At 43.2% G+C, this 25,898-nt stretch overlaps 1 protein-coding gene across 1 annotated transcript in view; it reads right to left on the bottom strand.

Moving 5' to 3' along the window:
• Window positions 1-491: 491 nt before the first annotated feature.
• Window positions 492-25,898, bottom strand: part of LOC137458804 (tRNA-uridine aminocarboxypropyltransferase 2-like) — a 47,687-nt gene continuing 22,280 nt past the window's right edge. The window contains exons 2-5 of the mRNA XM_068170074.1: window positions 22,790-22,880; window positions 19,726-19,820; window positions 713-789; window positions 492-628 (exon numbers count right to left, since the gene is read on the bottom strand). Of these exons, the coding sequence (XP_068026175.1) occupies window positions 549-628; window positions 713-789; window positions 19,726-19,820; window positions 22,790-22,880 (343 nt within the window). The 3' untranslated portion in view covers window positions 492-548. The remainder of the gene's footprint in view (window positions 629-712; window positions 790-19,725; window positions 19,821-22,789; window positions 22,881-25,898) is intronic.

Genomic DNA, 25,898 nt, shown 5'->3' on the forward strand with positions numbered 1-25,898 from the left:
AAGCTGAAATTAAATTTAATAAGGGGAAGGTAGAATTTAGAGTAAGGGAGGAAGGATTGAGGTTTTAAGTCTTGCATTAATGAGCCCTCAACAAGAGAAAAACAGAATAAGAGAAAGCATAAAAGTATCAAGATATAAATTACAATTTGTGGAAAAAGAGGTAAAATATTTGGGGCATTAACATAGTCAGGGAAAGAAGAAATTAGTAAGAAAGTACCGCTGCAGCAGAAAACAGTTCCCCCACCCCCACCCCACTCCTGCCTTGTGGCTGCAGGACTTTTGAGACCTGCCAGCCCACACTTTCTCTCTGTTCTCTTTCCCTTGCTAGCAGTTGTTTTGGTTTTTTATCTTTTTGTAGCATTGCAGATAGAGTTGTTAGCTAAACTTTGTAGAAATTTTATCAGAACCTGCGTCAACAGTTAACAATAACTAATAGTTAACAGGAACTGTGGAAACAACTTATTTACAACAATTATTGAGATAACAAAGAATGGCAGTAACAAAAACAAGGATAACAGCACAGATTGAGACACCGAACAGTGAATAAACTAACACTCTAAGCCGTCTTCGACCAACCACCTCAACATCTGCGTGCAGCGTGGTGCGATGGGTGGTGCGAGCTCTCCTCCTGAGAAAAGAAGAAGAATATCCTTGATTTCTTTTGAATCAACCATGTAGGGTGAGAGAAATTTAGAGCCTTAACAGAACTAACCTCTCTGGTTGTTGTGGAAAGCGAACAACTGCTCGTCTAGGCCTCTCCTCCCTGGTGGGTGACAGTGGCCTAGCAGCCTAATGGTGAGAAAACATTGCAGCGTCACAGCCAAGTTAGGAAATGTTTTCTGGTTTTTACTAAAATACTGTAGAGAAACATTACCATTGGTGGACTGGCTGGCATCTCAGATGGATCCGGGGTGCTGTCATCCTCTCTGGTGGTGGCCATCTCTTCCAGTTCGAGCGGTAACACCTCGTGATTCGGGTGTGAGAATGCGCAGCTCCAACCCTGCGTGTGCGCTATAACCCTCTATGGCTCAGCCACGATGCTGTGCCACATGTTGAAATCAAGGCCACAACTAGCAAAAGGGTTTATGTTCTATAGGATAGTTTTAATTGTGTTGTATGAATTTGTTAGGTCATTCAGTCTCAATGCACAAGCATATTCAAGAACTGGAAAAGAGTGTAACATATTTGCAGATGGATACTGAAGGTTGATTTAAAGGATTGTTTAAAGGATGGGAATTCTCTGCTTGGTTTCTTTTGATTGTTAAAACTGGGTTATGAATACTGTGATTGTAGTGTTACTGATGTTGCCTTGCCTGATTAGTCTGTTGCTGGGAAATTGTGATGAAGTTGTGGACCCTTTGATGGGCCAAGAAGAGATTGACCTCAAAAGTATTGCTGTGTATCGGTGAGAAAATATTGTTATGTACCCGTGAATGAATGTATTGCTATGTACCTTAGAATAGCTGGCAAATCCCTGAAATGAGTGTGTAGCTTGTTTAAGGTTGAGAAACTGCAATGAGAAGAAATATACCGGTGCTTAAAAGAATCCAGAATTTAGCAGTTGGAATCTCATACACTAGTGGGTTTAGTATAATAAATCATTTAGCAGGGGTAAAGTGTAGATATCGTTATTGTAGGGGTATTGTTATAGTGTAGAAAATGTTCTATCTGAGTTAGTATATTCTAATTTGTAAGATAAAGAGGTAAGGAAAACTGGGCAAAGAGAGTCAGTTCGGACCAGCTCCTAAGAAGCGGAAGAGGGCAAGGCCGAGGAAGGAACCAGTACCGCGGCTCAAGGTCTGCCAAGGGCCGCAAGCCCTTAGGGCTGAGACCGCCGGGTACCATGGACCTGACCGGACCTCTTCTGATGGTACATGGAGCCTTGTTGGTCCTGGGACATGCACAAAAGTGCAGGTGGATCATACCCCCTATGACTGCAAGTTAAAAATTAAATCCTTGCTCTATAAATCAGACTGAGTGTGCCCAGTGTAATGACAGTGGAAAAATAACCTGTTATGATCTTAAAGAAGTACCCTATCAGTGGTGGATAGAAGCAAGAAGTAATCATGAGAAAGGAAGGTTGATAGGGCAAAGTGGCATTACCACAAATCTCAGTAAACCAGTATCTGTTGAACTTGACCTGTCACAAAAAGATTATTGTTCAATATTTTGTATCATGGAACCGAAACAAGGACTAAGTATGAGATTCCAACTGTTGCTAAGAATTTATTTGTAAACCTTGCTGAAAATATTGCCAAAGCCTTAAGAGTAACTAACTGTTTTGTTACCGCACTCCTACCTATATGCTTAACAGAATTATAAGAACCTGAGCATTGTTAACAAACAGGTGATTGGAACCAATGTGAGAGGGTTAGACAGACCAGTCCATGATGTGGAACCTGGAGATTATGCCTATGTCAGATCTCTTTCAGAGAACCCTCTGGAGCCCAAGTGGACTTGACCATACCAGGTGTTACTGACATCCTTCACAGCCATCAAAATCAAGGAACAAGCTGCTTGGATTCACCACACCAGAGTCAAGAAGACCTCAGCGAGAGAATGGAAACTCGAATCCCAGGGACCCCTGAAGCTCAAGTTGTATCGATAATTGTGATTTGTTTGTTGGTTGATACTATTGAGGGATAGGAAGGAAATAGGTACTTAAATGTTAGTCAAGAATTGGCTTTGCAAACTAATCTCCCTAACTGTTGGATAATACTACTGTTAGTTTTGATTAAGATAATTATGTGTACTGGAAAGAGTGGTGTAGAATCCTACCAGAAGTATAAAAATGATAAACTCAGGCATGAGCTGGAAACAGGACATTATTTTAAGAAAATATAGTGTAGGAATATACTGTTGGCTGTAAGAAAGGGGAGAATTGATGAACAGAAAATTCTCATTAACAGAATAACAGAGTTGTTAGCTGAAATGCTGGAATGCAGGGAGGGGGAGAGGGGTTGGCAGACAGCCTTTGCATAGGTAAGGAATAACAGTATTTTTCAGTGATTTACTTCTGTGAGTCTTGGACAAGATGGTCTTTTGTATAAGATAAAGGACACCTGGATGCTATGTATACTTCTGCTATTTTTAGATAGATAACCTGTATAGATAGGAAGCATCTGGACTTTTCTGTGAAATACTAACATACCTCTGTCATTATAGACAGACAACTTTTTGTATAAAAGTTTGCCCAAAACTCTCTGAAGGTACACAGGTCTTTTGAAATTATTCTACCCGTGTCAGGCTCCAGAATAGAAGCAGGATACAAGAAACTTACTGAGTCTCTTATGTGTCTTTCTCTAAGTCAGAGGGACATAGTCTGTAACGAACAAGTGCAAAACAATTTTGGATTGCATTTCTAGACAGGTACATCCTGTCAATGTCACTGCAGGTTTCCTATTTCCCACAGTATAAGGCTTTGTTTCTTATTAGTTTATTGTTGACTCATCATGCAGTAGGACTTTCTCCACTCACATACTACCACCATTAAGAATTTGTCCCCCAAAACCATTTTTATGTGTATCCTTCAACTGCACTTAATCAGATCTGTGAAAGAAATGAAAAGACTCAGCAAAAACTGGATTTGTACCTGGTAAGTAAAAATGAATCTGTTAAGTGAACAGATATTGATATGGCATCCAAAAGTCAAGGTTGTATCAGTGGTATGATTTTTGACAGTCATTTAGCAAGAATATGCTTCTGATGTGTAAAGGGTATAATACACTGCATTTAATCACACTGCTTTGGAAACACTGCAACAAGGTAGGGTTTTCTCTGTGACAGTCAAATGTTTTTAAAAGAAACTTATAGGAAACAATTGTGGAAAAGTATCCACTTCACTGTAATGCTGAAAAAGAGCTGTTGTCTGTTGAGGAATGGCTTGAATTGCAGGGACATGGTTCTATGGAACAGCTGTTTAATCAGAGTGTATAGGCCAGACTCCATCTTGCTGTTTACTGCTCACAGCTTAGCTGGTATGCTGATGTAGCAAGGTCACCACAGCCCTGGGACTGTGCTTGTAGTTTTTTATAAGATAGCACCATGTGAAATAGTTACTTACAAGATAGTAGTACGTGAAACAAAGTATATATGCGAAACAAAGACCTACTGAGAAAGGAGGTTGTGGAGTTGCACGTAGGCCTAACCACAAGTAGGATGGATAATATGATGTAACCCTGGACTAATAGCTAATAGAATAATGACACGTATGCATACTTAGCTGCTGAATATACTATATAGGCTGTGTTTTCAAACAATAAAGCGAAGCCTGATTACCAATCATATTGATTGTCTGCTCGATGCTTCCCACCACAACAAATGGCGCCTGGAACAGGGACCCTCTTCGCCTGGAGATAAAAGGGACCCCCCCTGCTCCTAAAGGATTCGATCCTGGCCACGGTTGGTTGTAACGGTTTCGGCCCTGCAGCAGCACAGCAGGTGAAAGAGCCAAAGGAAAACTGCACCGGTGGGTCAAAAGGGCAGCCGGCAAGCAGAAAAGACGAGGAATATTGCGCCGGAGGGTCAAAAGGGCAGCCGGCAAGCAGAAAAGGCTCCGCACCTTGGATGCGCTTACAGAAGTGATCCAGCCAAGATACACTGCCGATACCTCTGGAAAAGCTGCAAAACAGTGCGCGCTGACGGTAAATATGGAGAGGCAAGCGGCGTGTGATGTATTTAAGTGCTTTTTAGAAAAGCGGCGTGTTAATGATATAGACCTTAGTAAGGAACTACCAGGATTGTTTACTTATGCTACTGCTAAAGGGTGTTTTCAGGACCTTAATAGTGTCTTTGAAGAAGGAGAATGGTGTAAGTTAGGAAGTAAGTTTTTTGACAAACTGTGGGACTGGGTCACTATCAAGCTGCAAAAGCTGTGGCGAGAATGCATGAACCGTGTTAAAACCCATGAACTGGAACAGCGAATGGCTGCTGCAGCTAGAGCAACTTTGTCAGGACGAGATGCAGCGCCAGGTGTATCTGAGTTGCAGCTGAAAGACGTGTTTGAGAACTATCAGCCGATCGACCGGGGCCGCCCCCGATACATCTTGCGGCGACCGCACCGCGTTTACCAGCCCCCACCACTGCCGTTTGCACCCAGCGGGGAAAAAGCCGAAAAAAGGCAGCTCAGTGTGTTCAATCCCGTTTATCAACACCTTCCTCTGACATCGCCAGCGAGGGCTCGGATTCGGAAGACAACACCGGCAGCGAGGAATTCAAACAGCGCCGACTTTGCTTTATGGCCCCTCTTAGAAAAAATGGAGCGCTTGGAGGCTCGCAATTACGGCGTTCTTATGACCGCATCCCTCCCGCGAGCTCTGCCGGCCCCCGCGGATACCGACGACTCCGACCAAGGCGGTACCGGCTGATGCACCACCGACACCGACAGCACCGACAGTAGCAGCGGCCCAGCAGCGGCCACGGCAGCAGCCCCCACTCCTTTCCCCCTCAGCGGCTTCAGCTGCGCTACTCTGCTCTGATTTAAAGCAACAGTACTGATTTTGTCATTTCTGATTGTAATGTCTTTCAGAGATTTGTTATTTAGAGTTTTGTTAAGTTTTTCTAATAAGCATAATGAATAAGTAAGCATTTGGTATTTGTAAGTACTTGGTACATAGTAATTGCAGTAAGGTGTAAGTACTTTGTAATGAGTTCACATTGTATGATTTTCTTTTGGTTCGAACCTTTTTAATTGTGTGCCTATAGGCATTTCGAAGGAGCTCCATGTAATATAGTTAAGGAATGTATGAACAGGTTTTAATTTTGGAAAGTGTTCTTTAGTTAATGTAACAATTTTATTTCTTTTTAGACACTGATTTGATGGATTAATTTTAACATAGTTCTTTAAGGTTTTAAGGATTTTTGGTATTAGCATAAGTTAAGGGTTTGTTATAGGTATATTATGGAATGAGTTTTTTGGTCTTACTTTGTATTCGTAATAGCTTTAAGGATTATATATATATATTAAAAAAAAAAAAAAGGGGGGGGGGTGGGAAGGGAGAATACCCCATAGCAAAAAAAAAAAAAAAAAAAAAAAAGAAAAAAAAAAAAAAAGAAGTTTTAATGGTACCAATAAGAGATTAGTATTACTAGGATGAGCAAAAATGCTATTGGGCAAAGCAATGAAGCTCTTTTGCTCTTGCTGTTTGCCTGCAGGTTTTCTGTCTGTGAAGCTAGAGCCTGGCCAGATCTACCTTTACAGGTTAAAGAAATCTTGCTACTATTAAACAATTTATGATTTTTGACCATCCTAGAGAAAATAAAAATGCAACATACCCCTAAAGCAGATTGTAAAACAGTGTTAAGGATTGCATTTATGTTTTAATCTTTGCAATGTGTTCAGGCATAATCAAGTATTTTTTGTCAATAAGGGGAGTGAAATGTAGAGATCGGAATTATTAAGATCTAAATTTCTTTTTTACAATGTCTGTTATCTTTGACCATGTATTATGCCAGCTCTGTTAAAACATTGTTACTAGTTCAACGTAACCTTTGTACCTTGTTGGACAACAAACCATAGAAGATTTTAACTGATGTAAAAGGTCCCATTAAGATTAATGGACAACCGGTTGGAGCACTTCTGATTGGACGTTCATCTGCCAGCATGTCAGGATTACAGATTCTCACAGGACTGATTGATGCAGACTATCATGGAATTAGACAAATAATGGTACAGACATTGTTGCCTCCAATAGTAATTCCAAAAGGAGCTAAAATCACTCAGCTTCTTCTATTGCCAAACCTTGCAGCAGCAATTGCTCCTGGATCGCAGCAAATACAAGGGAAAAAAGGTTTTGGCTCTACAGGACCCTTGACACTGTTAACCGTGGAACTAGGACAACAACCAAAAAGACCAGTGACTGTATCTTATCAAAGTCAGAAGATCAAATTGATAGCTCTTTTGGACACTGGAGCTGATGTCAGCATTGTTTCACAGCATTTGTGGCCAGAACATTGGCCTTCATATTCATCTGCCGCCTCGATTGCTGGAGTTGGAGGAGTGACTTATGCTTTGAAATCTCCAGTTCTACAGATCGACATGGAAGACAAAAGGGCTACATGTATAGTTTCTATTTTGCCTTTGCCGGATGGAGTACAAGCACTGATTGGACGTGACGTTTTAGCCCAAATAGGGATGGTGCTGACCACTGAAAAGCATTTTTAGGTGCGGTCATTGCTTGGACTTTCCCGATCCAGTTAAAAGGGAAATTTAATGAGCCTGTGTGGATTGAGCAATGGCCGCTAAAAAGGGAAAGTTTGCAGCAAGCACATCAATTAGTTGAAGAACAGTTTACACGAGGACATTTAAGACTATCAACTAGTCCATGGAATAATTTTTGTCCAATTTTTGTCATCAAGAAGAAGTCTGGCAAGTATCGCTTGTTGCGTGATTTGCGAGCAGCGAATGAGCAAATGCATGCTATGGGTGCTTTACAGCCTGGACTTCCGAATCCAGCCCTGATACCTGAGAATTGGTCAATTTTAATCATTGACTTAAAGGACTGTTTCTTCACCATCAGACTACATGAGGAAGATATGCAACGTTTTGCATTTACTTTGCCATCTTTTAATCGTGAAGCACCAGCACAACGCTTTGAATGGACTGTGTTGCCGCAAGGCATGAAGAATTTGCCTGCTTTGTGTCAGTTGTATGTTAATGCTGCTTTGCAGCCACTCAGAAAGCAAAGGCCAAAGGTGATTATTTATCACTATATGGATGACATTTTATTTTCACAATCGACTTTGTTTTCAGAAGCACAAAAGGACCAAATTGTACATTAATTGCAATCATGTGGACTTGTTGTTGCCCCTGAAAAAATTCAAGAAAAGAGTCCCTGGAACTATCTAGGATGGAGAATTATGGAGCAAGCTGTTCAACCTCAGAAACTTACTGTGGATCTTAATATTAAAACCTTACATGACATACTATGCCTGATGGGAGACCTGCAATGGCTGAGATCTGTTGTGGGAATTCCCAATGATCTCTTGAACTTTTTGTGACCACTGTTAAAAGGCACCGACCCATCCATGCCTGTGCACATTACATCAAAACAGAAGACGGTGCTACAGCACATCGCGACAATGGTTGCTACGTCTACAGTACATCGTCGTATGGACAACCAAATGGAATGGACAACCAAATGTTCTGGAATGGACACAGGTGGAGCCATTAAAGAATGTTACTTTGGCTTGGATGCAGAATCAGCATTGGATTGCTGTTCCCAAGCGATCGGATCAACCCTTGACAGATGCAGTGACAGTATTTACTGATGCAGTATTTACTGATCTCGGAAGGCAGCTGCCATGTTGAAGAAAGGAGAGGACTGGCATTATCAACTATTAGAAGCAGAACCTACAGATTCATTGCAAACTCTGGAACTTTTTGCTGTTGTTTGGGCATTGACTCATTGGCTTCATGACTCTATCAATATAGTGACTGATTCTCTGTATGTGGCAGGAGTAGCCAATCGCATTGAGGAAGCAGAAATAAGGGACTTGAAAAATCAGCTAATGATGAAGTTGCTTTTACAACTGAAGCAGACCATATATCGTGTTAAATCATCTCTGTGTTTTTGGAGACTGTAATGAACCACCAATAAGTCGACATTATGTGAAAGAAGCACAAAAGCCAGGAATGGCATTAATGAAAGTCTATTACTGTGATCCAGAGACAGGACAGTGGCTAGGGCCCACTGATGTTATCTTTGTGGGAAGAGGTTATATGTGTGTTACTACCCCTACAGGTACGCAGTGGATCCCTAGTCGGTGGATTAAACCAGCTCCGACACATAACAGCAGACCTGAAGACTCAGCTGACGAGCCACACAGCGACAATGATGTTACCTGAACAGAACAAGATGTGTTTATTGGTGTTTTTTGTAATGACATTACTGGGTTCTGGGTTGTCTCTGTTAACAAAAATCAACCCAGAACTAATATGTGGGTCTCATGGGCTAATCAGATGGGTAATTTGGATTTCTGTTTAAGTCTGCAATCTGCTGCAGAACCCTTTAAGACATGTTTAGTGGGTATTTCTGATTTTGACTATCAAGTGTTTTAGAACTATAGTGTTTATGGTGATTGTTCAAAGGATACTCGCACCTCAGATTGTGCCGCAGGACTTATTAAAGGACTGAATGTTACCTTACCCTGGGACCCGCAAGAATTGCAACTATTGGGCTCTGCCCGAATTGGCAACGCATCTCATAATTGGACTCGTACGTGTATTGTGTTTGGGGATGGGTATCGAGAGCAGAAGGGAGAACAGAAGGGTTTTTATGGTGTTACGCCTTTTCTTCAAGAAGATTATCAGGTTTATGGTACTTACTGTGGATGGAATGATACATTTCAGGGTCAGCTGGACTTTGTGAATGTGAATAATGGGACAGTGAATGTGAACAATGGAACAGTGTTTGGTGCTTATGGAGCGTTAGAGCTTGGTCAAATTTTGCAAAAGAAAAGAGGAGGAGATGTGTCTCTTTTATGGAGCAATGCTACAGCCAAGGCTCTGCCCCCTGGAATCTTTTTGATTTGTGGTGACAGAGCATGGCAGGGTATACCAAAAATGCCTATGGAGGTCCATGTTATTTGGGCAAACTTACTCTATTTGCCCCTCGATATCGAGATTGGTTAAGCATCGCTGCAATAATGCAACACCGACAAAAACGATCTTTGCACTATCTGGATGATAGTTGTGATGATGATGTAGCTTTATGGTCAGTTACAGCGAACACTTTTGCTGCTTTGCTTCTTCCTCATCTTGCTGCTAAGCAGGCTTCAAGGCAAACTGAGAAACTGGCTTGCTGGTCAGTTAAACAAGCTAATGTTACTACTGAAATTCTAGATCAAGTGCTTGTAGATCAAAATAGTTTTAAGACATGCACTTTTACAGAATAGAGCTGCTGTTGATTTTTTGCTTTTAGCTCATGGTCATGGTTGTGAAGATTTTGAAGGCATGTGTTGTTTTAATTTGCCTGATCACAGTCAGTCGATTCATAAAAAGCTTGCTTGGTTAGAAAAGCATACTCAATCAATTGTTAAAGATGTCGGGGTCGGAGTGGCTGGAGAGCTCCCAAACAGAGAGGGACCTGGGTGTGCTGATCGACAGCCACCTGAATATGAGCCAGCAGTGTGCCCAGGTGGCCAGGAGGGCCAATAGCATACTGGCCTGCATTAGGAATAGTGTGGCCAGCAGGAGCAGGGAGGTCATAGTGCCCCTGTACTCTGCTCTGGTTAGGCCGCACCTTGAGTACTGTGTCCAGTTCTGGGCTCCTCAGTTTAAGAAGGACATCGAAACACTTGAGTGTGTCCAGAGAAGGGCAACAAGGCTGGTGAGAGGCCTTGAACACAAGCCCTATGAGGAGAGGCTGAGGGAGCTGGGATTGTTTAGCCTGGAGAAGAGGAGGCTCAGGGGTGACCTCATTGCCCTCTACAACTACCTGAAAGGTGGTTGTAGCCAGGAGGGGGTTGGCCTCTTCTCCCAGGCAACCAGCACCAGAACAAGGGGACACAGTCTCAAGCTGCGCCAGGGGAGGTTCAGACTCGAGGTGAGGAGGAAGTTCTTCACCGAGCGAGTCATTGGGCATTGGAACCGGTTGCCCAGGGAGGTGGTTGAGTCATTGACCCTGGAGGCGTTCAAGGGGAGATTGGACGTGGCACTTGGTGCCATGGTCTAGTCATGGGGTCTGTGTTGATAGGTTGGACTCGATGATCCTCGAGGTCCTTTCCAACCTAAGTGATACTGTGATACTGTGATACTGTGATGTTAATCCTTTTGATCAATGGTTTCGATCTTGGTTTGGAGATCTGTCTCCTTGGTTGTTAGCCTTACTTAAAGAAGGTTTAAGATTGATTGCTATTGTTTTATTGGTTTTGCTTCTTTTGCGTATTGCATATGGATGTGTTAGCGAAGTGTAAATGAGGTAACATCTCGAGTTTTTCTTGCACAAAAGAAAAAAAGGGGAATTGTTGAGGAATGGCTTGAATTGCAGGGACATGGTTCTATGGAACAGCTGTTTATTCAGAGTGTATAGGCCAGACTCCATCTTGCTGTTTACTGCTCACAGCTTAGCTGGTGTGCTGATGTAGCAAGGTCACCACAGCCCTGGGACTGTGCTTGTAGTTTTTTATAAGATAGCAGCATGTGAAATAGTTACTTACAAGATAGTAGTATGTGAAACAAAGTATATATGCGAAACAAAGACCTACTGAGAAAGGAGGTTGTGGAGTTGCACGTAGGCCTAACCACAAGTAGGATGGATAATATGATGTAACCCTGGACTAATAGCTAATAGAATAATGACACGTATGCATACTTAGCTGCTGAATATACTATATAGGCTGTGTTTTCGAACAATAAAGCAAAGCCTGATTACCAATCATATTGATTGTCTGCTCGATGCTTCCCACCACAACAGTTGTCTGATGAGCTCTATAGAAAACCTGACCCACACTCGATGGTACAACTGTTTTTTCCATATAAGCTTTCATTCTTATGTTGAAGCTTACTAAAGCAGGTAAGTAAAAGGACTGAGATTTCATCTTCACAGAGCTTTACTTCTTAAAACAAATATCTATGATCCTACTATAAAAACACATTCAAATAATGTTAATATTGATTTTTTTAACACCAGTAATTTATTTCATTGTTTAAGTACAAAGGTGATTTGAGACAAATAGTATGGCTCATTAAAAATACAGGAGACAATTTCATTAAGGCTGATGTTTGTCTTAAGGACAACTCATGAAACACTGAAGGCTATATGCCAGTTCTGAAACTCTCCTCAGAGGCAAAGCAGAAGCTCCATGTTCAGTCCTGTGCTACTCAGGAAAATCTATTTTTGCTTTTGATCCCTGCCTAAATTTCCCCTGCAGAAACAAGGTTAGAGTCAAAATCTCAGTAAGAGGTCAACTGTCAGTCTAACTGCCCCATTTAGAATGACTAGACAAAACTTTCAGGCTAGGTGACTGCACTGGAAGACAAGCAAGCAACACCTCAGCAAGGCATATCTCTGGTTCCAAGTCCTTCAAATTGCTTAAAGCTGAGAGAGGAATTTGGTAAGTCTTACCAGGCTTGCAGCCACTCTTCTGCCAGCTCTTTGTGCCTTGGGGTGTTTTTTGATTGCTCATTTTAAATTCAGACTGCTTATACTTAAATTTAGGAACACAATTCTGTAGTTCATCTAGACTTGTCTATGTGGAGAAATGAGACACAACAGACACAGAGATGTAAACTAGCAGCAGAAGGCTGAGTAAGTGTAAGAACATGGGCAAGCTAGAAACACAAGCACCAGCAGTCACACCAGAGCAAACTAGTCCAAGCTACTGAGGGAACAGCTGATTACGACTACAGGAAGAGTTTCATGCAGCAGCTGCCCACCATCAGAAGCATGGTCATCTTGCTTTCCTTGCCATCTTGTGACACAGTGGTGCACAGTTTCACAGAATTTTTGACTTTGAACACAGCAAAATACCACACCTGTCACCAGGACACATCTGGTGTCAGCAATGATGCAGAATGAGGGGGCCTGTTTGTGCTGAGGGCAGCAGTTGCAGTAGACAAGATAGCTGAACCGCATGCCACACAACAAAGCTTTGCTGATGACATGTCTCCACAAATGAGTTTGCCCACTAATTCAAGAACAATTCCATGAAAGAAGTTCCTCCTTTAATCATGTCTTTTCTCACAAGTGTTCAAAACTTTGACATTTCCTGCCATCTTTGAAATCTCAACCTCATCTGCAAATATTATTGTAGCCCAAGAGCAGCAGATACTTCAAAGAATATCAAGGCACGGTGAAGGGCAACAGCAGTAAGCCCAAGAGGCTAAACAGGGAGGTGAAGAAGAGGGTGGAGCAGTGTAGTTGCTTTTAAAGAAAGCACAACTCTGTCAGTCAGCTAAAAAAGAAAAGAAACATTGCTACAGCTAGAAAAAAAAAAAAATCTTCTATCCTGTTCCTCTTTAGCCTTTCTCAAAGACACTGCAAAAGAAAGGTGTAATCCCCAGGTGATGAGACTCTACTTCTAAATCTAAGTATGGTACACTGCAGTGCATTATCCGATTTGGTAGGCTTTAGAATTACTTTGTTTTGCTTGGTACTTCACAAACAACTTCTCTCATTCGCAAAGGGGACCAGTTAAAGAATTTCCAATACAAAACTGTTTTATGTTAATTTAATAGCCATGAAGACAATCAATTATGCAAATCCTTCATCTATTTCACGTCACATGAATTCATGCAATGTTGACAGCAGTTACCCACATTTTCCTGTAGATTTGTTATGATTAGGACATCCAAGCCATGAATCTCCATCCTGAAGTAAAAACCTCAAAAGAATGTTTTACTCTCTAATGAAGTTATAAATACACACATTTCATTCATACATACCTAAGAAGGACAAAATCTGTGTAGATTTTAACTTTCCATCCTAGCCAAAGCAATCACTTCACTGAATTCTTAATTGGTATTGATGGGATGGGGAGTGCACCCTCAGCAAGTTTGCTGATGACACCAAGCTGTGTGGTGCAGCAGACACGCTGGAGGGAAGGGAGGCCATCCAGAGGGACCTCGACAGGCTGGAGAGGTGGGCACAAGCCAACGTCATGAGGTTCAACAAGAGCAAGTGCAGGTTGAGCCAACAGTGTGCCCAGGTGGCCAGGAGGGCCAATAGCATCCTGGCCTGTATTAGGAATAGTGTGGCCAGCAGGAGCAGGGAGGTCAGAGTGTCCCTGTACTCTGCTTTGGTTAGGCCGCACCTTGAGTACTGTGTCCAGTTCTGGGCCCCTCAGTTTAAGAAGGACATCGAAACACTTGAGCGTGTCTAGAGAAGGGCAACAAGGCTGGGGAGAGGCCCTGAGCACAAGCCCTATGAGGAGAGGCTGAGGGAGCTGGGATTGTTTAGCCTGGAGAAGAGGAGGCTCAGGGGCGACCTCATTGCCCTCTACAACTACCTGAAAGGTGGTTGTAGCCAGGAAGGGGTTGGCCTCTTCTCCCAGGCAACCAGCACCAGAACAAGGGGACACAGTCTCAAGCTGCGCCAGGGGAGGTTTAGACTTGAGGTGAGGAGGAAGTTCTTCACCGAGCGAGTCATTCAGCATTGGAACGGGTTGCCCAGGGAGGTGGTTGAGTCATCGACCCTGGAGGCGTTCAAGGGGAGACTGGACGTGGCACTTGGTGCCATGGTCTAGTCATGGGGTCTGTGTTGATAGGTTGGACTCGATGATCCTCGAGGTCCTTTCCAACCTAAGCGATACTGTGATACTGTGTGATACTGTCCTGCATCTGGGTCGAGGCAATCCCAGGCACAAATCCAGGCTGGGCAGTGACTGGCTGGAAAGCAGCCCTGAGGAGAGAGACTTGGGGGTGCTGGCAGACAAGAAGCTCAACATGAGCTCTCAGTGTGCACTTGCGGCCCGCAAAGCCAATCAGATCCTGGGCTGCATCAAGAGAAGTGTGGCCAGCAGGTCAAGGGAGGTGATCCTCTCCCTCTACTCAGCTCTGGTGAGACCCCACCTGGAGTACTGTCTCCAGTTCTGGAGCCCCTATTCCAAGAGGGATATGGAGGTGCTGGAGCGTGTCCAGAGAAGGGTCACGAGGATGATCAGAGGGCTGGAGCACCTCTCCTATGAGGACAGACTGAAGGAGTTGGGGCTGTTCAGTCTGCAGAAGAGAAGGCTCCCAGGTGACCTAATTGTGGCCTTCCAGTATCTGCAGGGGGCCTACAAGGTGGCTGGGGAGGGACTTCTCAGGATCTCAGGAAGTGATAGGACTAGGGGGAATGGAATGAAGCTGGAGGTGGGGAGATTCAGGCTGGATGTGAGGAGGAGGTTCTTCACCATGAGAGTGGTGAAGCCCTGGAATGGGTTGTCCAGGGAGGTGATTGGGGCCCCGTCCGTGGAGGTGTTTAAGCCCAGGCTGGACGAGGCTCTGGCCAGCCTGATCTAGTGTGGGGTGTCCCTGCCCATGGCAGGGGGGTTGGAACTAGATGATCCTTGTGGTCCCTTCCAACCCTGACTGATACTATGATACTATGAGGCTTAATTCTTCCTTTTGGAAATACTATAATGAACACGGATTGATTGCCTGTAATGCCCACTTAAGGTTTGTGAATTACTATAAAATGAGTATTAAGCAATATAAAGATGGGGTTTAAGTGATAGAAGTGATACTTGGTGGGAAATAAAAGAGCTTAAATTTATATGTGTTGGATGTTACCAGAAAAAGAAGGTGCATGAAAAATACACTCAGGTAAAAACAAGTCTTACTTTCTTTTAAACCTGCAAGGCAGGTTGAGTCCACAGACTCAAACTGTCTGGGGGGGGATGAGGGGTGTGGTAATATAATTCCTTTCCTCTTCTCTCTCTCTTCTCGCTCTCCCTCTCTATTTTCTCCCTCTCCCCTTCTTATTTCCCCATAATTTATGTAATAAATAGTCTAGCTGTTGACACTTTGGCCTCGTTTGTGCCTCTAATTTCACATCACAGGAATATTCTATAAGAACTGAGTCTCTTTCCCTCTCCAGACCGAGACAAGTCTAAAAGAATATGAATGCCCTAAGCTGAATATGAGAATACAACTGTTTTACCCCTAATATTTCCAGTGAAGAGCAAGCCTACTGCTCAAAGAGTGTACTGCAACTGTTAGATATGGTCCTCTGAAGTTGCTAGGAGAAGACATTAGCTCACTCCCCCACTCTTCCCCTTTTACAGAGCATCCTTCAAATGCAAATGCTTCTCTGTCCACTACATGACATGCAGTCACTTCACAATGTCAGGAATGAAAACTCCAGTTATCAGGGAATCAGTCTGATCTCATGCAAGGAAGGAAGCTTGCTTTGCAGAAAATGTTTGAAAAGCCCTCTGCATGCTTTTGCTGCCCTGCTCAGTAGAGGTCTAAAAGGTGCCTGTGTTTAACAAGCTGAGCTTCTACACTAAGGTATGTCAGACATACAAAGCCGTATCTTACACTTTTACATAAAATTCAATATCCAATCTGGCAGTGATGTTAGCCCCACACTCCCACAGCCCTGCCTGCTATTCTGCTATGACACCAGGTTCATTGTAAATCTATGGAAAGTATTGAACAGAAAATATTAACAACTCAGAACAGTCTTAATTTTACAATACCACCATTCTTATGCCAAACTCTTCACTTCTAGCTTATCTTTTGGGCACATTCAAGGTTAACCCTAATGCCTGACAATATGTAATCTATACAAAAATGTCAGAAGTCTTTGAGCACTTGGGGAAAAAAAGCAAACAACAAGAGCCACAGATGACCAACAGAGCTGGTCTTTTAATTCAGGAATATCATCAGATGGATAAAGTCACCATACAAACATGACTTACTTTCAGTAGAATCAGATGCCAGTTTACAGCGAGAATCATAGAATCAACAAGGTTGGAAAAGACCTCAGAGATCAAGTGCAACCTGTCACCCAACACCACCTGACCAACTAAACCGTGGCTCCAAGTTCCACATCCAAGCCCTTCCTGAACACCTCCAGTGACAGTGACTCCACCACCTCCCTGGGCAGCACATCCCAATGGAGAAGACTGGGAAAAATCACAAATTGGCACTTAAAAGGAATTGGATTAAACACGTCTCATCTTTAACACTACTCAGTCAATTATATGTTAAGATATCAACTTCATAAAGTCAGGTTAACTGTCTACTTCTGGAAAGACTGTTCAGCCCTTTTTGTTTGTTTCTTTGCAATGCAGATCTATCAAGAAGAAGGTAAATGAAGTCTACATAGCTTGTGCATCGGTTTTCACTACAAGAAACAGTGACCCAGGAAAGTGGAACTGGGTAGAAGAAATAGCAACAAAAACACAATTTGCTTTGTGTTTACTCCTTCACCCAAATGGAAGTTAAAAATGAATCAATACAAGTTCTGATTTTCAGTCTTACTGTGACGACCATCAGAGGCCAGAATGTTAGGCTTTCAAATCCGCCCAGTTACTCTGCAGCACACAATTCTATGTGGAGTTCCTTAAGAAATCCCTCTGTGCTCGTCCTTAGTTTTGGATGCCAGTGATGAAGCACAGGAAAACTGCAATTTTGTAGCACGGTATGAGGGGAAAAAAAACCCTACATACACTTGGGTACTCACTGGCCTTCCCCTTCCAGGGAGCTGCACTGGAGACTGAAAGATGCTACCCATCTCAGATGGTGTGTTCACTCTCACCTGAAAGCAGGCCTCTTCTGACAGCCACAGATTAACAACAGTCAGTTTGCTAGTGGGTATACCCCTGCAGGAGCTGCTGTGTTGGAGACTTAAACAAAAAGGGTAAGCTGCGATGGGTGGCTGAATTTTCACTCAAATCCATAAGGATATTTATTCGTTCTACCTGGAAGTGGTTTAACTTGTCCAAAGTATTTCTAAGAGCTGTTGGATCCTGTGATAATGCAAATATGCCAAATCCCATTCTATTATGATAATTTACAAATGTATGGGCAACCATGAAGGACATCATTTTCCCAGGTCTGTCACATGGCAGGGTTCCAGCTTCATGCAGCAAAAGAATGCATGCACTGCATCACCCCTGCAGGCACTGTTCACAATGGATTTACACTGTTTCTGTTCCTTTTCCACCCATGCACTTCTGGTGGAAGACTCAAAGGGTGTAAATAATGTCATATAACTTGGGGGGAAAAAAAAAAAGAAAAAGAAAAAAGACAAAGACATGGCCTTAATGTGCTTCAAAACAGCAACACTTCTAAAATGCACCAACAAGCCCTCTTCTGTTACTTATTTCTTCAAAGTAACAAAGACAGAAGTCATCCCCCAACGTAGGCCAAGTTACTTGTAGAGCAGCTACCAAATTGTTTACAGATACTGTGTCATTTAAGAAAAGCAGGGGAACAAAACAAAAACCAAACAAAGCACTTTTAAAGTATGTCATAAAACGTAAGATTAACCACTGCAATTTACAAGGTTTTAGAAGTTCCATTAATAGAAATTTTCACTCTAAGAGGAGGGCAGGAAGCAGTACAGCACTCTCCACTCAAAATGAACACTGGGACGTTTCTAGCCCTGTCTCCAGATGCTGTTCCCAGAATATTCCACAACAGAGAAGAAACTTAAGTCATTGCAGGTGATTAATATGAGCTCTCTGAATGCATCTGCACATGCCTGAAAGCATTCTGGAAGTCCAGAACAACAGTGGTATGGCCCTCTAACCAGCTATTCAAGTACCAAGTGCTGTGACAAATAAGGAAGAGGGATTAAAACACTGGCAGAATGTATATATATTAAAGTAACCCACCTCCCTTAAAAATTCATTTAAAAAAAAAAAAAGAAAAAAAAACAGAACAATCCCAACATAAAAACATCACATTGCACAGCTGGAACCACATTTTCTCTCCTCCTCATCATCCCTCTTCATAAGAAAGCGAGAATGAGTGAGCACTCCCCATTTTTGCAGTCTGCTGCAGATATTTTGAGTGAAGACACAACTGCTACTTAAGTACTTTTTGCCCTGTATCCACAGAATTCACATTAACCCAAGGAAAACTTCCATTTCTTTCACCATTTCCAGTATGTTTTATGGAAACAAAACAGAACAAAAAAAAAACCACCTCAGGAACTAGGTGATGAAGAATCTATCTAAACTGTCTTGAGGCTGACATGTTCCAAACCTGATTTTTACCTAAAGAGGATCCTTTAGGGTAGAGAAATGTATCTGGATTCAAACTTGAAATAAGCTTTTATACTATAGTAATCACCTCTAAAAATATTCTAAGGAGATTTATACTAGAAGCAGACTGTACTGAGAGTGTTCTACCCTGTGCACATCAGTATGAGAAGTAGTACCATTGTCAGGTTTAATGGGAAGACAGTACAATTATTTCCCTGTAGATTGGAACTTCTTAGATAATTATTATAGTTATTATCATAGAGGACTAATAGCAAAGCAATGTATTTCTAACATGCTCTAGTTATCCTACTGGCAGAATAAAGGTGTGGGAGTACCATTCTGAATCACCTTCTGACATTTTTCCTCACTGAACTCTACAAAAAGTTTTCTCCAAAGATTAAACTCAATTTAAGAATTCATTTCCTTCATCAGTATTCATTATTTTTATTTGCTTTTACTGAAAATGTATGTAATAAAATTTCATTGGCATTATTACCATGAATTGGTCTCTAAGACAGCTTCATCTAATGAAAATTAAAGACCTTATGTGGGAGAGTGAAAATAAAAAAGGGGGGAAAGTTACCAAAAAAGTAAATCTGAAAGCTGTGCATTCCCAGAATTAACATTGAGAGAAAGGGGAAAGGACTTCAATAAAACATTCTCCATGATTTTGTCACCACTGGACTTCCGTCTCAAGTACAATCTCCCCACTCAGGTTAAAACTGATTACATCTCAGTTACACCAAATCGTTTGTTAAATAAATACAAAAAGAATGACAGAGAGCAACAAATCAAAGCTAATACCAGACAAGAACAGAACTGCAGAAGGCTAAAAGTTGCAGAGTAACCACCTGAACTTTCCAAGCATACAAAATTGAGGCATGGAAAGCTACAACCTAGATGAAGACATATTAAGGTTTTCTGGCTACTATATATAAATTTATCTTTGCTAGAAATAAGAAGCTTCTATTAGAAGTGAATGTGTGCACTGTTAATAAAAATTAAGAGCACAATTAAGCTATTAAGGAGGACACTGGAAAGAAAGATCTCCAACACGTACAGAAGACAATAGGCAATTCTGCTCACCTGTCTTCACTAAAGCGTCGACCAACCAAAATTTTGCACTTGTCTGGAGGGAGACAAGCTGCCAGCAAAGGTACCGTCCTCAGCACTCGGCTTTCCTGCCAAAAACAAAAGTAACTTTTGAATACAACAGAGGTGGGCTTCTAGGAATTGTTAATGTGTCCACTTGCTTTCAAGTTCTTTTGACTACAGACTCAAAAAAAAATAACTAAAAAGAAAAAAGAATCTAATCAGACAATACAAAACCAGAACTAAAAGAAAAGTAGCCAGGTTCAGTGAATTCAAGCTGTACTGTTTGGGTTTGCAATACTGAACTAGCCTTTACTAACTTACGACCATCAACCTAGATCTGAGCTAGGCTATCAGTATAAAAACACCAGCAAAGCTTCACAAAATAATCAACAACAAGGGGAAAAATACATAACTGCATGAGCATGAATGTCATAGGCTGGGGGGCTGATGTCTCTAGATCAGAAAATGAGGGGAGGGCTTGATTTCCACAACAAAGTGCTACACAAAGAAGCACTAGGTGTGTATTAGAACAGACAGTGTGAAATACAAACACCTTCACTCTGCTGTCACTTCACTGTAACCAGGACAATGGAACTACTACTACCACAAGAACTCCCTCTTGTGCCATCCTGGCCCTGTTGACCAGGCATCTGCTTACAGCTCTGTGCCACAGGTGAAGAAGGTGATCTCAGTGGAGAGCAAGGGCTCTTCAGATCTCAAAAGAGCATTAAAGAAAGCTGTGTTGAAGCAGAACTTCAGAAAGTGGAGGAAGGGGGGAAATACTGCCAGCTGAAGCAAACCATCTACTCAAACACAGAAATTTGTTTCTGTCCTTTATTTAACACATCTGGGAGCACTAGTTTTTGTCTAAAGAAGTACAGCAAATTGAGATTACATGTCTAGGATGGCAATTTCTGTTTTCCCGTCAAGGTAAAGAGAGTATGTATTTGTCTTGTATTTAATGAGGACAGCAAGCCAACACTGAAATCTGAAGCAAAGTTTCAGTTTATTCATTTATCACAAGAGGAACAAAGGAAGGTTATTAGCTGAGTCTGGCAGGAGACAAGACACCAGAGGTCAGGTGAGGATTACAAAAGCCCTAAGCCTAGTACAAAAGGAGTTCTTACAGTATTCTTCACCTGAATGTTTCATGATTCAGACAACAAAGAGCCAAAGATCAATCTCCAAAACAACAGGATTAATTAATGAAAACCCAGAAGAGGTTTGTTCTCTTGATTTATAGCAGCAATTCAGGATTTGTGGACTTACAAGGCTTTCATTAGCTTGCAGCTCTCTCTAAATGGCTGTTACCTTACACAAGGATCAATGTGCAGCTGCCTGCAGTTTTCACATTGTCTTGCTACCAAACCACTGTGAAATTACTTCTGTGAAGATTTTTATTGCTGCCACCTAAAACATTTCTTATTTTTGCTTTTTCTGATCCGTATTTACTGACCAGAGGGTCAGTAAACATCATGGAACTGAACAAATAGTTTGTCCTGCTACATCCACCACCACTTTGCATGGCAGCAGCAGCAGCAGCATGTCTCTTAAGAACAGATAAATCTCTGCTATGCTTTCAGGGTTCTGTCCTGAGTTACACCTACAGCTCAGGTTTTGAAAAGTGTATAATGGCCTCCAGTCTGCTGGAGATCCAGGATGATAAAAAGCAAAGGTAAACCAAACTTGCACGTGAGTTTGCACACCCAGATCTGGCATAAGGTTCCTAACAGTATGCCTAGGAAGAGAAAAATAACAAAATCGTATTTACTTTTAGATATAGCTAACATGCAAAGAAGAATTTAGACTAGGAAAATAACTCCTTCACCTTTGCACTAGTCCTGATGCCAAGTTTGGGATGCTGGAGCTCTATACTCCATTACTAAATCCCTCTCCTTATGCACAATGGTGTACTGACAGCATTCAGAAAACCAGCATTTACACAGAATGCTGAATTCTCTTTGCATTCTTTCACAAAATAAAATCTAATTAATTCATGGACCTATTATGCAAAATGGAAGTGGGATGGTGGGATTCCTCACCTGGCATCCATTGCTGGCATTAAATGGTTCCTCTCCTTTTCAAAGTACCTGATATCTGCACAGGTCTATCTGGCAGCATGGCCTCTGGATAGCAAGAATGTGGAGACATTGTCACATTAAACAGAGCACAGAAAATGTTGCTCCTGACTTCCTGCACTGATGTCTTGCCTGAATACAAGTCGCAACAGTATCGTTTGACCATAGGTGGTGGCTTACTTCACTGCACTGTGGACTTCCAAAGACAACAAATAATGAAGCACATGGAGGATGACAGCTGTCAATGATGTGCAGCAGTGGAAGACACTCACTATCTGTTTAGCTTAATGAGATACTTTTGAAACAGACTCTAAGACTGTAGCTGGAGTGCAGATACAGACTGAAGGATCAGATACAGTCCAGAAGGCTTATCTGCCTTTGAGACAGACTGTATTTTGAGTATGAGCAGTTACAGCAATGGAACTTCTTTGTCTTTCAAGTATGCCTCTGCTGTTCTGGAGTCAAAAGCATCCCCTGTGATAACTAACACAAACATTTTCAAAGATGGGGAACCTGGTCTAGTTGAGAATGTCCCTGCTGACTGTGGGGAGGTTGGACTGGATGACCTTTGGAGGTCCCCTCCAACCCAGACTATTCTATGATTCTGTGATTCTATGATTCTTAGCTTCCAACCGTTTGTTTGGATTTATTTCTGGTAAGTCAAGTGCCCTTATATAGCCAGTTACATTCTTCCTGCCAGATGCATTGTTTTCAAGTAGAGTTCAGATTTTAGCAGGACTATTCAGATAAGAAGTCTTGTATGCACGGAAGCTGCAGAAATAAGGTGCGATTTTGGAAGACAGTAATTCAGATGAACTGAATAAAAGATACAGTAACTGAGGTGAAATGGAATTTCAATTATCAACTTTAAAAGGAAACATCATTATCTGATGTTAACAGCATAGCTGTTTCCTCTTGCCACTTCTGCGTTAAGATTCTAGCTGAACTCAAACAGTTGCCACAGCCTTAAGACTCACCTCTGCTGGATGCTGAATTATATACAAGCAGGTGGAGACCTTGAGCGGATGTATTGGCAGGAATGGACATAAACACACCTTCTGAGGGCGGCTACATGACAGAAGGGAGTGAGAGAACAACAAAAGTAATTAGTCATTTATGAAGATGGCATAAACAACTTGCACAAATACATACCACAACCCAAGAGACACACTACAAACCCCTTATGTCCCTTTATGACCTGGCGTTTTAAACCTTATGAAATTTTCCTTGAAATTCCTTCTGTTGCTAAAAATAAAGCAGCAAGGTTTTCATTGAAATACAGTTTGGAGAGCAGTGGTCAGACCCCTCTTGTGATTTGGTAAGGATTAAAGCACTCTCAAGATCCCCTCACCAGCTGCAAGAGGAGCAATGTAGTAGTATCCATAACTCAATCACAGAAGTCTGCTATTGCTTTTCATGGGAAGTTAGTGTTTCAACAGGTTGATAAAATATTCTAACAGATTTTGTACTATATAATAAAAGAAATCTATCATTATATAATAACAGATTAGCTACAATAGACAGCTTTAGAAATACATGTACTCAAAACCCCAGATACGCTGCAGTTATGACTGGGTTCATATTTTATGCTATCATCTACACTGAAATATGCAGCAGACATTTAGTAGGTGTAATGGGTTGGGGCAAGCCCCCCCTCCCCACCACGCGCAGAAATAATGACTCAAACAAACGGATTGCAAAGGTGATGGAAAGTTTAAATAGAACAGTGAGTGCGTGCAGGAAAAAAAAAACTAAAAATACAGTGACGAGAGAGAGAGACCCAAAAACAGACCCAGAGAAAATCCCATCCCCACCTGGGGGTGCACCCAAACCCCCAGGGCTCCTCCTTCCCCCCCCCCCACTGCTAGGCTAGTCTCAGCTGGCCAGATCTGAGACTGCCCATCCCCCCGTGGCCTTGGGCCTAACCAGGCCCATGGCCAGGAGATCTCCACCCCAGTTACCCGGTGGCGAGGAGGAAGGAAAGAGGAAGTGCCAGACCCCGCCGCGAAACTTATAGTGGTGCAAGGGATCATGGTAGGAAATAACCTAATTTCCTGTGTCCACCCACTGGGCTGGACTTCTGGACACAGGAAGCATCCCTGTAGCAGATGGCACCCAGCCCAAACTACGACAGGAGCCACCCCTTTATTTCAAACCATGATGCCTGCACCCAAACACATCATCAAATCAGAAAACTGATGACATGTCCGGCGAAGTCCGTGTCTTCATCTGGGCGTCCACTCAAACAGTCTCTCAGTCAGGCTCTAGTGTCTGTTCATTCCAGTTCTTCTTCCTTCATCCAGTGGAACCTCCCGGCGATGCAGAACTCATTCTCCTGCGGTGCAAGTTCTCCATGGATCTGTTGGGCATCCTGGTCACCTGGAACAGCCTCACGACTTCTCAGCCAAGCCTCTACTTTTCACATGTAATCACTCGGCGGCATATTCTCCACCCCTGGGGCAGGCCAGTCGAAACCATCCAACCCACGACTGCCTTTTTCAATCCATCCAGGGTGCCGCAACCAACCGCTTCCAACTGCGGTCCAAAACCACACGGATGCTTGTCCGAGGTACTCCGCCCCCCACTAGGCGTACCAGTACCAAAGCAAGACAGCATCCGGCTGCACACCCCCCCTTGGAAAGGGAGGGGCTGCACCACAGCTCACTGAGAAGAAGGGAGGTGGAGCCAGGTGCTCGGTGCCAGTTTCGGAACTCGTCCGAAAAAGTCGGGGAAGAGACTAGGGCCGGGCCCGCCGCAGCCCGAGCATACGGCCGGGTCCGCCGGCGCCGCTCGCCCGCAGCAGGGCTCCGCCCACCTCTGCCGCCGCGGCGCAGAATCAAAATCACCTCCACCCCTTGGACACTCAAACGGCTTCTCCAGCGAAAGCCATGCACGCGTTCTCAGAGCCCTTGAAAACGGCTTTCCAGCTGGAGTCCCCGTCGGCCCCCCAGGGCTTCGGGAGCTGGCTCGCCCGCTCGCAGCGGCTGGCTCTATCCCCGCAGCGAGAACGGACCTGACTCTGATCTGCTCGCCGCTGCCCCTCCCCCACTTCACTGCCCGCCGCGGAGGAGGGGCAGGTTCCGCGTTCTCAAGCGGTACCCCGATGCCGATGGTCGAAAACCACCCCTGCCTGAAATAGCAGAGGGTCCACACCACCGGCAGCGCACCAGTCATCCCCCCACAATCCACAAGAACTTACACGGTCACCCCGGCAACATCACTTGAGCCCCCAACTGCCAAACCCAAACCGACGCCCAGAACTGAATTTAAACTCTCCATCCTTTGCAATCGATCTGCAGAGTGGGCACAACAGCCAGCCCCACGTTGGTGCGCCAAAATGTAATGGGTTGGGGCAAGCCCCCCCTCCCCACCACGCGCAGAAATAATGACTCAAACAAACGGATTGCAAAGGTGATGGAAAGTTTAAATAGAACAGTGAGTGCGTGCAGGAAAAAAAAACTAAAAATACAGTGACGAGAGAGAGAGACCCAAAAACAGACCCAGAGAAAATCCCATCCCCACCTGGGGGTGCACCCAAACCCCCAGGGCTCCTCCTTCCCCCCCCCCACTGCTAGGCTAGTCTCAGCTGGCCAGATCTGAGACTGCCCATCCCCCCGTGGCCGTGGGCCTAACCAGGCCCATGGCCGGGAGATCTCCACCCCAGTTACCCAGTGGCGAGGAGGAAGGAAAGAGGAAGTGCCAGACCCCGCCGCGAAACTTATAGTGGTGCAAGGGATCATGGTAGGAAATAACCTAATTTCCTGTGTCCACCCACTGGGCTGGACTTCTGGACACAGGAAGCATCCCTGTAGCAGATGGCACCCAGCCCAAACTACAACAGTAGGAAAACAGAAAGTCCTTATCAGGAACTTCTATTTTAAGTCTGAAAAAAATTAATATATATTTTAAATGTTTTGGTGCACTGCATAGAGCTCTTAAAATTACTAGCAGAAGACCTGTATCTAAAGGAAGGAACCTAAACATAGTTTGGCATTAAACTAATATACTGAATGATCAAGAAGAAACAGGAGCGAAGACGTGAGCTCAATGTGATCTATACACTGACTGAAGTTGTCACAAAAACAC

The sequence above is a fragment of the Melanerpes formicivorus genome, unplaced genomic scaffold (genome assembly GCF_026170545.1).
Source record: "Melanerpes formicivorus ecotype bairdi unplaced genomic scaffold, bMelFor1.0.p_v2 SCAF_280, whole genome shotgun sequence".
Classification (NCBI taxonomy): domain Eukaryota; kingdom Metazoa; phylum Chordata; class Aves; order Piciformes; family Picidae; genus Melanerpes; species Melanerpes formicivorus.